The following is a 14,769-nucleotide window of genomic DNA, read 5'->3' as shown; positions in this document are numbered from 1 at the left end:
TTCAAGTGCAAAATGATGATATAAAACCTTAATAAAAATACACTTTTAAGTACTAATCACTTCCCATGACAGTTTTATGCTTATGTTTTAGCTTTTCATGCATATAAAGAAGACCTAAATCTAAATTGTACAACTTCAGTTATAATCCAATTACCGAATAGTGTTCCAGTTTGGACTAAACCAGCATCTCTTTTCTAAGCTTCACCCTCTTTTTGTCCTTTCAATTTTAGTACTTCAACTCATCAATCAATCTTTTAATTTATGTGATAGGTCTGAATTTAGGATGAACATTTACCATAAATTAAAGGTATCTTATGGTATCAGACTTATTATTATAAAATAAGTTTTAATTAAAAAGTTATTGATACTCCAAATGCAAAATGATAATATAGAACTTTGATAAAAATACACTTTTAAGTACTAATCATTGATATTATTGAGTATCAAGACAATATATTTATGATTGATTTTGATAAAATAAGGTAGTTTTGAATTTTGCCAAAAGGTGGTAGTGGATGTTTGATGTCTTTTCTATTTTGTTAATGCATGTTTTTTGTTATTGAGCATGAGTTGGGTTCCAAGTGTTCAAAGAATCAGTTTTGAATTGAAATTTGATATTTTTGTTGACTATTATTGAGGCTATAGTTTTGAAGTTGGAATTTAATGCATGTTTGTGCTAATTTGATGTTTTTTGTTAGTTTTTTTATTCAACTATACTTGGTATTGACAATGTGGGTTGTGAGGATTAAGAGAAGTGTGTTTAAAGTCATAAAATGCTCATTTCTAAGGTTTGACAGTGTTAGGCAATGACTAGATTCTTGCTGGGTTTTTGGGCAATATTCTTTATGTTTTTAAGAAGAATATTGTCTTAGCCCTTAAACTTAGACCTATTTTGTTCAATTCCTTTGCACAAAACATTTATTTATACTTAATTAATTAAAAATATAATGTTTGTTTGCATGAATAACATGCTTTTTTAGGGGTTATAATCCTAGAGTTTTAATTTTGAACTAAAACCTATTTTGATAAAATCATGATTTTTGAGTAATAATTGAAGTGAATGGATGCTAAATTAATGATCTTTGCTTGATTTCTAACATGTATGTGTTCTTGGTTTGCCCATAAATGGTCTGATTTGAAAGTCATATAAATTGAATAAAAAAGGGTTTTTGCCAAACAAGCCCTATATAAATTCCAAAAAAAATCTCAATGACCAATTCAAAAATTTATAGGTCCTTTGAATGTTTTTTCAGTAATTTTGTTTAATATCAAGACTATAAATTTATATTGTAAGATACTGATTTGTTATTAAATACCTATTTTTCATTGAAATCTTTAAAAATTCAAAATTTCTAAAAACATTTCTCATTAAAAAATAATAAAAAATCATTTTATTTGTTGTGTACACGACCAATTCTCTCAAAAAATAAAAATCATATTTTGGTTTAAAAAATCCATGGTATGATTTTGTCTTTTTTTATATACACAAAAATTCAAAAAATATCTTTACATGCATTTTTGGGATTTAATAATCAATTTATTGAACCTATTAGAATTTGACCAATATTTCAAAAATCCTAAAAATAAATTTATGAGAATTAATGATCAATATTCTAATATAATATTGGACTTACAAGTATACTGATATTTAAATATCAGAAGTTGATTAGAAAATTTTTAAAATTATTTTGGATATTCATCAATTTTAATTGGAAGTATTTTTCACTATGATATACGAGTTGTGAAAAATCTTTTTGCATTCCAAGATCGGTTAACTCTATTAGAAAACTTATATGAATTTTTTCCCACAAGAACTTATTTGAGTTTACAAGCCCATAATAAATTCAAAATAATAGATTTATTCATAAGCACAAATCTTTATTTTAAGCCATAAACGGATCATCGGTTAGGAACCTATCAATATCTTTAAGCCATATTCAGACTAAACAATGCACTTTACCTTAGGTAAGATGAGTTTGGAGTGCTAATACTTTTCTTAACCACAACTAGTCTATTACCCTAGAATTTCATATAAGACTAGTCCACCTAGTTCTCTTAGCGACCCTAAATCAAATAGCTAGGTGATATCGACTCCTACCACGTGCAATAATGGTAGTGAAGTGGAAGTGAAAGTGAATAAGCAGGTTTCAATTATTTTTTCTATTAATAAATATTATGATGAGGTGTTATGTGATACTGTGTCAATGTAAACTAATCATTTGTGACTTGGTAGACCATGACAGGAGAGTTATGTATGATGGAGTGACAAATATGTATTCCTATGAGATGAATAAATGAACTATAATTCTTGTATCTTTAAAACCTAAGCAAATAAATGAGGAGCAATTAAAATTGAAGAAAGAGAAAATGGTTGAAAATAAGAGCTTATATATTAAGGTGACCTTCTTTGCTAATAAGGCTCTTCTTGGTTTTGATGATGATGTTATTCTTTAACTTGATACTGATTTGTTGAAATTAGAAGATGTTTCCTATGATACATATTTAAGGTCAATTCTTTTTAAAGAGAGGAGGACAATACAAATCAAGTCAGATCTGAATTTGGTCTTAAAATATATGCTGACTAGTTTTATGAGATCGAACATATCTCTTAAAGCACACATAAAAAAGAGCTAAAATTTTATATAGAGATAATAGACACATGAAAATATATTTTAGTAAATTTTTAGATCAAATGGAGTTCGAAAACATATTATTTCATAGGGTCAAAACTACTAGACAAATCTTATCAAATCTATCAGACTAGATTTCAACTATAGGGTTACCTCTAGATCAAGGTTTTTAAGTATAGAATTACTTCTGGATTAAGGTTCTATCAAACTTGATTTTCAACTTGAATGGATTAAGGTTCTATCAAATTTGATTTTCAACTTTTCAAGTTATTATATTAAGGATTATTTGATTTAAAAGATTTGTACCTTTTACCCTTTATTTGCTTTTGTAATTTTTTTTAAAAAATTTATAAAGACCTTTTCTTGTTTTTTTAGTGATCAAATTCCTTATACTTCATGCAACTCTATGAATATGGCTAACAAAATTAATCCAATAGAAAATAACAAGTGTCCTTTCATAGTTTTCAATATAAAAAATTAAACAATATTTCTTATAATTTATACAAAATATAATTTTAAAATTTAAATAAAAAATCAAAATTTTTAAACTCAAGAATATTAAATGAAAAATTATTTTCTACTATAATTTATATAAAAATATTTTTAAATTATCTATTATGTTCTTAATACGAAGCAATTTCTATTAATTCATCATTGAGATGATTTTGTCAAACAAACTATTGACAAGGTCATGGATATTTTCGTGCCATTGCATAAACTACAAGGACTTAATTAGTAAAAAAAGAGAGTAAAGGGTCCTAACAAACAAAGATAAAAATGGTTAAATAAAAAAAAAATCAACAATGATAAGTCATTTGTAGTAGCCTATAAAAAATAATATTTTATCTAGTATGTTAGTATGCGCTCTACAGCTGGTCAATAATATTTTTTTAAAATATAAAAAAATATAAAGAAAATAATTTTTTTTAAGTGTCTTAGATCTAGTAGCCAAATCAGATCAATCAGACCCAAGAGCAATGGATCTGGTGGCCATGACAAACATAAATAATAAAGAATATTTTAAATATTTTAAATCCAGTAGCTAAGTCAGACTAGCTAAACCTAAAAGCAATGAGTCTGACAATCATGCCACCCAAATAATTTTAAATTTAGTGATCATTTAGTGACCATACTATACTTAAATAACTTTAGATGACTCTTAGGTTTGACGGCAATATCATACCTTATATATTTGGATCTCTAGTTACTAAATCAAATTTAATAATATTAGATTTATTACCAAAAATAAATTCAATATTCTTAAATCTAACCACCTATATAAACTATTTGCTTTTGAAATAAAAAACATAACAGACAACGCCATCCATGATGCGTTAAATATCTACAATACAATTTATAATATAAATAATCTATATGCACAGTAACAGCATAATAATTTTTCCACGCGTCTGAAAGTATACTATAATTTGTGATAAAAAAGTTGAACCAATGGCGGGTTGGAGCGCTTAGAAAAAAAAAATTTGTCCGCTCACCACAAAAAGGTTCCGAGTCCTTACACGACATCGTATGAGGAAACAGGGCATTCGGGTCTTATCCCATCGGGCAACCCGATAACAGAAAATATCCGAGGAGAAGAAAGGCAAACAGAAGATTGAAAGTTGGAAGTTGAAATTGGAAACTGAAACCAAATCGGAATCGGAGACCGATAAAAAACGAAAAAGAAAAGAGATCGGAGACGGAGTAAATAATGTCAACGGAGCCTCCAGCTTTTCAAGAAGCAGCTCGCTGTGACGTCTGCAAATGCAGCTTCAACACTTTCCGTCGCCGTGTAAACTCCTCTCCTTGTTCCTTTTTTTAAAAAAAATATATATAATCATCAATTGAATCATCATAACATATTTTTTTGAATCAACTAAAACTAATGATAATAAAAGAACGGATTGATTTGATCAAAGCTAGTTTGCTGCTGCGATCATGGATTGATATAGAATTGCCCACGATTTTTATCATCTTCTGTTTTAACTTATTTTTCATGTTTTTTGGTAGCATCATTGCCGTTGTTGCGGAAGGACATTATGCCATGAACACTCGTCAAATCAAATGGTCTGCTTTTTTTTCTCTTTCTCGTTTGTGTGTTTCTGACAGTCGATTTTTGCGGATTCCTTAATGTATGAATTGTGTGTTCATTAATTAATTCAGGCTTTGCCGCAGTTTGGGATACTCTCGAATGCTAGGGTTTGTGCTGATTGTTTTAACAATTCTACCCGGTAATTCACTCAAATTTATCTTATTTTTATTCTTAAATTTAACTGTTCTAGCATGTCATGCCATTCATAAATTGCATTAGAAACTATCGAAGAGTATGCCCATTTATGCGAAAATGTAGTCAAAGTTTGTAAATATATATTAGACTAATAAGCATGTTAAACGAAAAATGTCCAACAAAAACCTAGAGTTTAAAAACTATAAGCATGTAAAAGCATAGTTAATAGTAAACATGCTTTCAGCACAAAAACAATAATAGAATTCTAGTATGCATACTAAATATATGATCGAACTTTTAATTGATATTAATTTAAAATTTTAGCATGTATATTGGTAATAAAAAAAATATCTATGTTTAAATTAAAAAAAAAGGATACTCACTCGTTGAAACATTTTAACGTAATGAAATTTTTGTTGTTGTCAATGATAAATCATTTGTCTTTAAGGTTTTATTACTCCTCAATTGTGCAACTAGGATTTTTGCAATATATCTTCCAAGATTCCTACACCATTAGTTTAGTTTAGATGTACTTTTAAACAAAGTATCTGAACCAAAAAATATGAAATTCAAATATTTCACAACAAGATGAACCTAAGCTCTAGATTTGAAAGTAAAACCAAAGCTTAAACTAAGAAGAAAACACTAAAATATGCTTTTACTTTATGTTTTTTCTTTAGTTGTCAGTGTTTTGTAGATATTGGTTATCTTCATGTAGCTTAAGGCCACTGAAGCTTTTTTCGTTCTCTTGTCCTTCCTTTCTTACCTTTATGAAAATCTTGCTTCTTTACAAGGAATTTTTATTCAGTTATCATAAGTTTTGTTTGGACACAGATCAGAGAAGGTTGATGGAGTTGATTCCATAACAGATAAAGTTTCTAGATTAGACATTGATACAGAAAAACATCCAAAACCAGAACCAACAACACAGAATCAATCTGCTGCAGGTGTTATAGAGTGTAAGTGTGGGATGCCTTTATGCATCTGTGAAGCACCAGCAGCAAAGACAGATCCGGTTCCCATGCAGGTATGATTTTTCTATAATGATTTTAGATCCTTCTGTCATAAATGGAGGTAATTTATTTAATCCATCACGTAACAGACAAAACTTTCTTCCACCTTCACATCCCAGTCGAATTCAAAACCAAAGAAAACAGATGCTGTTCCGAAGAACAGAGGCACCACTTCAAGCAGCAAGCCTAGGTATGTTCACTGTTGAAGTCCAAACGTGAATGAACATTACCTATGATTTGTTGTAAGCAAAAATGACTTAGTATGCAAATCCAAATGAGGTGCTATTACCTGGAAAAGATTTGTTCTCTTCATTGAGCATTGAGCTTATATCTTGGTAACATGCTAGTAGTGCAACAAATGATGCTGTTTTTAAAGATCTAACTCAAATATCTCACATAATATGATACTGCGGAATCAATATATAGTTAAATTAAGAGCCAAGTATTAGATATCTTGTAAATTGTAATGAAACTTTCCTAAACTCAGTAAGAATTAAATTACTTAGGATGAAAATACATCACCATACCACTACTCTGTAGTGAAAGAAACTAGTTGCCTGCTGGTCAGCCACTGTTGGTCTTGCAGACATGTGGTTTGCAAGATTCAAGTTGGCAGGTGGAGTTGCAAGATCATGGAAGTTAACTATGTGAAGGTTTGCATTCTTTTTGGGCATTATCTTTTGTTAACTGAATTCAAATAAGATTCTAGGTTCTCCCCCTCCCATCTGTCATCTTCTTACAACCCTTGACCTTTGGTCATCTAACAGTGTCCCACATTGAAATATAAGTTCATAACTGACTATTGGGTTACCTACATGCATATACTAAACCTGCTGCATCCACTCCAACTCCAGACTCATAAATCTGATGAAACATGATCCTCTGCATGGGCACCGGGAGCTAAAATAGATGCATGTTGTGCATTGCAGGGAATGTAAATTACATTTTAGGACCTGAGTCAAGTTACTAGACATAAAGGGGATGACGACTTTGTTTAGGATCTAATTTTTGCATCATTTTTCTCATTTCATTTAGATGCATAGCCGCTGCCTTCTAAAGTTAGTGGGAAATTGTGTTCTACTAAGATCCTTCATTAACTTGTGAAAACCTTGCAGTTCGGTTTTCAATCATGGCCAAATTACAAATGGTGGTGTAGATAAACCTCAGATGGATTATGAAGTCAATGGAGAGGTATAATCGACTTATGATAGTCATAAGGGGAGCTACTTTTTCGTAAGAGTTTCATGGATCAGTTATCTGTGACCATTTATGTGTTCTGCTTAGGGTTTAAGGGAAGCCATAAAGAATGGTGATACTGTTGCAGTCAAGAAGCTTTTGAGTGAGGTATTCACCATCTTTAATGCAAAACAGATACGAGAAATGAAACTAAACTCTGATATCTTGGCAGGGTGTGGATGCAAATTATCGTGATAAGCAAGGAATGTCTTTGCTACATCTGGTAAGAATCTCTCACTTTATCTGCATTGCATATTTTGTATCTCCATAAAAAGTATGACACTAATGAAAGGATGACTGTGCTTAGGCTGCACTATTTAATCGAACTGACATAGCGTTCATCCTTATGGACTCTGGGGCAAGCATGAACTATAAGAATGCACAAGGTAATTAGTCTTATATCCAGCATCATGTCTTGCTATGGTGCCCCGTTTCATTAAACTGTTTGATTAGATAAGGGAATCACACAATATTTGCAAGGCATGTGTAGACATTATGGTGAAACGGTTTTAAAATGACTGAAATTCTCAATGAATTTGAATGTAGAAAGCAACCAGACATAATTTTTCGGTTCTGAAATTTTGAAATGTGCTTAATAGCTCTTTCAGGTTGCATACAAAGTGGTCATAAGGGGAATTACGGAGTAATCGTTTTGTTATTGAAGAGTTATATTCTATTACATGTTTTTAGTTTATCTTGAGCAACAAAGAAAGTGAAAATGCACTTTCCAAGTTAGGTTAAATGTGGTTGTAGGGAATGATGATGTTGCATGGATGGCCAAGGACTATAATTTCTTAAAAATCATCCAAGATAAACTTACTTGTCATTGGTTGTGAGTGATGCTGGTCCCAAGTATTCTACTTCATGCTAACGCATTGCTTCTTTTCTAGGGGAAACGCCATTGGACTGCGCTCCTGCAACTTTGCAATACAAGATGAAGCAGAAAATGGAGGAATGTGGACAGCAGGGGCCGCATGCCAGTGTTTGAGAGCTCGCACATTGTTTATATCCTTAATCTGCATGTGCAAGTTGTCTGTTTCCCGAAGAAATTGTATTGATTAAGTTTTGTATTTGGTCTGTATACAGTGTATGTTGTGCGTTCTAGCAGATGAGCTACCAGTCATCAACTCATGGACTGTCCAATACAGTTCCTCTTGCAAGGTAATAAGAAGTTGTCTTTTGTGTTTGAACTTCATCTAGCAAAATACACATTATATTCTGATTGGAACATCAATGTTGAAATTGAAAGACATGATGACTCTCCCCCCTATCCGTGGGACCTGAAGGCCTAAGCTGCTTATATTAAGATCAAGAAAAAAAAACACTATCATTCACACTACACTACGAAAGAAAATATTGCTAATTGAAACTGTGTTTCTTCTTCCATCTTTTTCTCTGAGCATTTTTTATTTTGAACCTTTTACTTTTAGTATTTTTATTTTTATTTAAAATTTGTTTTGTTAAAATAATGGAAAGAGAAAATAGTCGGTTGATTATAATTTAATAACAAAAAAATCGATTTTGATATATGTATTTGATGTGATAAGTTTTATTAATATATTTTTGATCCTTAATGAAAAAGGTAAATTAAAGTTTAGATTAAAAAAAAAATTGGAGAGATTATTGAGGTTTTTTTTTTTTTTTTTTTTTACGGGACGTGTGTTTTCTATGCATTTTTAGAGGGAAAAAAAAATGAGTTTTTGAGTTTAAGGAGACGGCCGGTAAACAAGCCGACGACAAGTTGCGTCTCTTGTTTTTTTCCCCTAGGATGAACGACATACGACTTATCCATTTAAAACAAGGATAAAATGTCCAAACACCATGGCATGACCTCCTTTTTTACGTCGATCCCCCCCAACAAAATATAAGAGAGGCCCTTGATGAACCCGTACTAACAGGAAATAAAGAGAATAATTTTTTCCCCTTCTATTTCAATTTAACTTCATCGAAATTAATTAATTAAAAAATATATTAAAAAATTATGGAATTTTTTTATAACATTAGTATTTTTTTTTTTACAATACTTTTTTTTTTCTTGAACTTTATTCGGTGGTTTATTTAAGAATATCTATTTTTATTTTCAATATAATTCAATGAAAAACATTTTACAAAAATAAAGTTATTAAATTCAACTAAATTAATAACATGAATAATGAGTTTTGTAGGTTAGCTTAGATTGATCTAGATCAATTCAAAACATTTTCATCTTAATATTTTTTTAAAAATTAAAATGATATCATATTAAGATTTTTAAAAATCAAACTAAGTTTTGATTGCATTTTTTTTCGGGTTTGTCAGGTTGATTGAGTCATATCGAGGTGACTCTAACCTGATTTGATTTTAAACCTATACCAAACAAGAAATTAAGTTAAGGTTAAGTTAACCTATCAAACTATGTTTAATTAAACAGTAAAAAAGTTTCTCATAACAATGTGAGAGCAGTGTCTTATTCTAGATTATGTAATACATTCAAGTTAAAGTTACTAGAATAATATTTTTTTTAATTAAAATTTTTATGATTATGGTAAGATATTGTTGAAAATAATTTGGGAACAAAATGTCAAAAAAAAAAAAAAACGGAATGAGTCAATAAGATAAAAATGTTTTAATTTGAGAGATATTTTTTATTATTATTTCAAATCATCCAAATTGTTTTGTATATTAGTTCTTATTGCTTTTGATTTTTATTAAATAAAGAACATAAAATAAAAAAGTTCTTGTGAAAACATTAATAATAAAAGGAGGAGTCTTATTAGCAAATTATTTTGTCTTAATAAAATTTAAATTATTATTATTTTTAACAAAAAAATTAAATTCTTTGCTATAAAATTAAATAATCTTTTTAATGGATCCTATCATACGAGACCAAATATCATAATTCGAATTTATCTCTTAATTTTTTAGTTTAATCTTTATTTAATGTTAACAAATATTTTTAATATTTATTACTAATATTTTTTTTAATCAAATGCACATATCGAGTCAATTTTGAATTCTCTTTGATTAGTACTTAAAAGTATATTTTTATCAAGGTTTATCTTATTATTTTGCACTTGAAGAATGAATAACTCTTTAACTAGAGCATGTTTTATAGTAACATATGTAATAATATGAGATGCCTTTAATTTATGATAAATTTTCATCTTAAATGCAAGTCTATCACATAAATCAATGGATTGATTAATGAATTTAACTACTAAAATTGAGAAGACAAAGAAAGGGCTAAGATTAGAAAAGAGATATTGGTTCAGTCCAAACTGAAACATTACTCAGTTATTGGATCATAACTAAAGTTATAGAACTTGGATTTAGGTCTGCTCTATATGGATGAAAAGATAAGACATAAGCCTAAAACTTTCATAGAGAGTCCAAGTTTTAAAAAGTCCGTTTTCAAGTTCAAATTGTAGCAATAATGGAGAAGTCCGAATCTGTCTTGTAGTTCAGACACTGTTCAATGTTCAGCTCATATCTCGAGTTCTAGAAGTCCAAATGAACCTATTTTTTTTTTGTTGGAAAGCTGAGACAATTTTCTAGAATTTTGATGAAGACAATCTATTCAAATTCTGATGTTAGTAATGATGTTTTGTTTAGACAAGAAGATAAGGATTGTCACCAAATCAAGATGTGGTCACCCACTCAATAATTAGTTAAAAAATCAATAGTTTCATATTTTAGCCTATAAAAGGAGGCATTTGCCATGCATTTAGACATCTTGGTTTTCAGATCAAGATCATGTTTTTGCTCTTTTTCTTTATATTTTTGTAATGTTTAAATTTTGTTTTCATTAATCTCTTATTTATTCCTTTTATTTCCTCTACTTAGTTAACTTATATCATATTTATGCTTTTATCTTGTTTATTTATATTTCTTTTCTTTATTATGTTTAGCTAAGTTATTATATTAAGGTAAAAAGGTTTCACTAATGGTGTTGGGATAAGTATAACATAAACTCAATATGGACTTTAATGCTTCTATCTTAAACAACTTACCATTAACATGTCTTATCATTTTTATCTTATTAATTCTTAATACCTTGTTTGTTAAATGGTTAATCTAGATTTGTATTGTATAACACTTGATATAATAAATGTTTGGTACTTTCATAGTTAACCGTATGATATAACCTACACTTGTGCTATAAAAGAAACTTAATTTGTTGTTAATATAAGTTAACATCATGAATTCCTGATAATATTTAAAAGTTTGATGTTACTTAAATAAGATAATTAATATGATCATGTGAATAATTTATAATGAGCTATTAATGACAAATCTCCGATTAGAACCTCCTTTATGTGTGGTTTCAAGTTAAATAATAAAAATAATTTATATTATACTTATTTGAAATACTATTAGTGGATCTTCTAACCTTGATATTTTTTTTTATCATTGTTTAATTCTCACATTAATCTTACATCTTAAAGTTCTCTTATTATTATTATTATTATTATTATTATATAATTAACCTTTCTATGGTTCAACATTGGTCTTGTCAGGTTATTTATTACTTCGATACTCCTCCACTTAGGAAAAATCATCAATCTTTTAATTGTGTCAAGTTTTTGGCGCTGTTGCCGGGGGGATAAATTCTTGTATAAATTATAATATTTATTTTATTTTTTATTTTCAATTTTCTTATAACTTTTTTATAGTTTTCTTCTCTTTTTCTTTTTATTCTCTTCCTACACATGCATGAGAGTTTGATTATGTACATTAAGTGATAGACTTTGTAAGATATCCTCATCATTTTCATAAAATATGGCTGAAAAAAATAATCAATCTCTTCATAATAAGAATAATTGAATTAGAACACTTAGAGACCACATGAATCCTAAAAGAATAAGTGCACCATCATGTATCGTTTTCCCTCCTGATGCATCTCACTTTAATTTTAAGCTAGATATTATTCAACTTTTACCTTCTTTTCATGGCTTAGATCTAGAAACTCTATACTTTCATTTGAGAGAATTTGAAGAATTTTGTAACACTTATAATGATTTAAATTGTAGCATGAACACTATTAGATTAAAGCTCTTTTTTTTTTCATTAAAAGATAAAGCTAAAACATGTCTACAAAATCTTAGATTGGGATCCATTTGTGCTTAGGATAAAATATAATAATAATTTTTAAAAAAGTTTTTTCCGTCTCATAGAACAAATTTTTTCAAAATACAAATCACAACTTTCACTCAAAAATCAAGAGAAACATTTTACCAATGTTAGGATAGGTATACAAACTTGCTTAATACTTGTTCTCATCATGGTTTTGAAACATGAAGATTGATTTTATATTTTTATGAAGCATTAACACTGAAAAATAGACAAATGACGGAATTGATATGCAATAGAACTTTTGAAGGTAAAGATCCTAATAAAGCAATGGAGTACCTAGACTTACTTACTGAAAATGCTCAAAATGAGGACACTACAAGTACTTATGAGGCACCGAGTAAAACTCAACCTTATATATCTAGAGGAAGTATGTACAACCTTAGAGAAGATCATGACTTTCAAGTTAAGTTTGCATCTTTAGCTAGAAAAGTTAAAACATTAGAATTGAAAAAAGAGTGGTTAATTAAAATTTGTTCAAGATATTGTGTGTCAAATTTATAAAACCAATGAACACTTAGTCAATGACTGTCTAACTTTGCCTTCTTTCAATGAATGCTTTCATGAACAATCTTATATTTTAAACAGTTTTCAAGTGCTCAATCATAACTCATACTCACAAATATAAAATCCTGGTTGGAGAAATCAACTAAATTTTAGTTGGAAAAGAGATAATAATAATGCATAAACTTCACAACTATCGTTTAAAACACATCATAATTTTTAAAATTTTCATGGATATACAAGTACTTATGCTTCACTTCTTATAATAAATTTTAAGGAAATATTACATGCATTTATTGAAAAGTAAGAGATAATCAACACTCAAAATGCTCAAACTATGACAGATTTGAAAGACACTCTTGCAAAATTCACTATGCTCTTAGTTTTTAGAAGAAAGGTAAGTTTCCATCTTAACCACAGTAACATTCTAAGGGGCAATATAATGCAAATGCAAGTAGCTTTGAAAGCCAACACATGGATTAAGTCAAGTCAGTTATCACTTTTCACAATGGTAAGGTTATTGAAAAACTTACTCTTGAACCTTATGAAAAAGATAATGAGTCAATCTCTGAGGATAAGGAAGGGGTTGAACTTGAACATTGCAAAGAAAAAACTGATTTCCCGGTAGCACTTTCATTTTTTTATACCATGACCAAACAAAGAAAAGTTAATCACAATTACGAGATCTTTGCAACTTTTAAACAGGTAAGGATCAATATACCTTTGTTGGATGCTATTAAACAGGTTCCTTCCTATGCTAAATTTTTCAAAAATTTGTGCACTGTGAAGAGAAAACTGAATGTGAAAAAGAAAATTTTTTTAGCAGAACAAGTAAATGTCATTCTTCAAAACAATAATGCCTTGAAATATAAAGACCCTGATTGTCCTATAATTTCTTACTTTATTGGAGAACATAAAATTAAAAGAGCTTTACTTGATCTTGGAGCTAGTGTGAATTTACTTTCATATTCAGTTTTTCAAAGTATTAATATAGGTGAGTTAAAACAAACTTCTGTAACTTTTTAACTTGCCGATAGATCTATAAAAGTGCCTAAATGAATGGTTAAAGATGTTAATACAAGTCAATAAATTCATTTATGAAATGGATTTTATTATCTTGAACACACAACCTGTTGAAGCATGTAATTCTTTTTCTATTATTTTTAGACATCCATTGTAGGAATGGACTAATAAAGTTATCATCTGAAAACATGACATTACAGATAAATATTCTTAACATTTATAAACAACTTGGAGATGATAATGATTTACAAGAAGTAGATCTTATTGAAGAACTAATTTATAATGAACTTGAATCTACTTTGAGTAAAATGATGTCTGGTGAATCTGATGATTTGCAAATGATTTATTCTCAGGAAGAAATTACAGATAAGAAACGAACTGAAAATGTTGATACGGATCTTTTATATTTATTCAATTCCTTGTTCCTTTTTTTCTTTGCATCTCTTTTCCTCTCATCTAAAAAATGAATACCACTCTTGAAAAATTAAAAAAGTATTTTCTCGTTTTGCCTCCAAATATGATTATAAAAATTTACCATACTAGGTGTGAAAGATTAAGGTTATTAATGAATCATGGAATTCCTGAAGATATTTACTAGCTAATTGAATCAAAAGTCCAATTATTAGGTGAGTCCTCTAATTCTTTCATTTCATACATGCCTGGAACAAGTAAAAACAGTTTTGCAAAAGAAAAATCATGCAAAATGACTGAAAGCCTATTGCAGATGTGTCAAATGGACTTGTAATGCAACATGTTATTTTTTAGAAATGGTATTTGTAAACGATGAAGATAAAATACAATTCATTAATGATGGCATGAGTAAGGGATTTTTAGATAATCTTATATTAACTTTGAGACGCATCCTAGTGGAGATGTGCATCGTGCAATTCATGGTTTATGGCCTCATTTTCAAAAAAAAAAAAACATGATTAACTTAGTGTTGAGAATCTGATTAAAAAAGATCCTATTTGTTAGTTTTTAAGAAAACTGGATAAGAAGCTTATTGATTAGTACTTAAAAGTGCATTTTT

General features: G+C 29.0%; 1 protein-coding gene across 1 annotated transcript; it reads left to right on the top strand.

The window, feature by feature from the left end:
• The first annotated feature begins 4,090 nt into the window (after positions 1-4,090).
• LOC105109732 (hepatocyte growth factor-regulated tyrosine kinase substrate-like) lies at positions 4,091-8,353 on the top strand. The gene is made up of 10 exons (XM_011004520.1): positions 4,091-4,419; positions 4,638-4,694; positions 4,791-4,858; positions 5,689-5,881; positions 5,957-6,057; positions 6,983-7,058; positions 7,152-7,211; positions 7,276-7,326; positions 7,411-7,489; positions 7,994-8,353. The coding sequence occupies exons 1-10, from the start codon at positions 4,339-4,341 to the stop codon at positions 8,089-8,091; spliced, it is 864 nt and encodes a 287-aa protein (XP_011002822.1). The 5' UTR covers positions 4,091-4,338; the 3' UTR covers positions 8,092-8,353.
• Positions 8,354-14,769: the final 6,416 nt, after the last annotated feature.

Source organism: Populus euphratica, unplaced genomic scaffold, assembly GCF_000495115.2.
Source record: "Populus euphratica unplaced genomic scaffold, PopEup_1.0 scaffold229.1, whole genome shotgun sequence".
NCBI classification, from domain to species: domain Eukaryota; kingdom Viridiplantae; phylum Streptophyta; class Magnoliopsida; order Malpighiales; family Salicaceae; genus Populus; species Populus euphratica.
The sequence above is the reverse complement of the archived record's forward strand: the minus strand, read 5'-3'. Positions and strand labels throughout refer to the sequence as shown.

Excerpts from the sequence above, each read along its gene's own strand:
- LOC105109732 (XM_011004520.1), top strand. The coding sequence starts at position 4,339 with ATGTCAACGGAGCCTCCAGCTTTTCAAGAAGCAGCTCGCTGTGACGTC. Across the intron at positions 6,058-6,982 it reads ACTTCAAGCAGCAAGCCTAG|TTCGGTTTTCAATCATGGCC; the intron begins GTATGTTCACTG and ends AAAACCTTGCAG. Across the intron at positions 7,212-7,275 it reads TCAAGAAGCTTTTGAGTGAG|GGTGTGGATGCAAATTATCG; the intron begins GTATTCACCATC and ends ATATCTTGGCAG.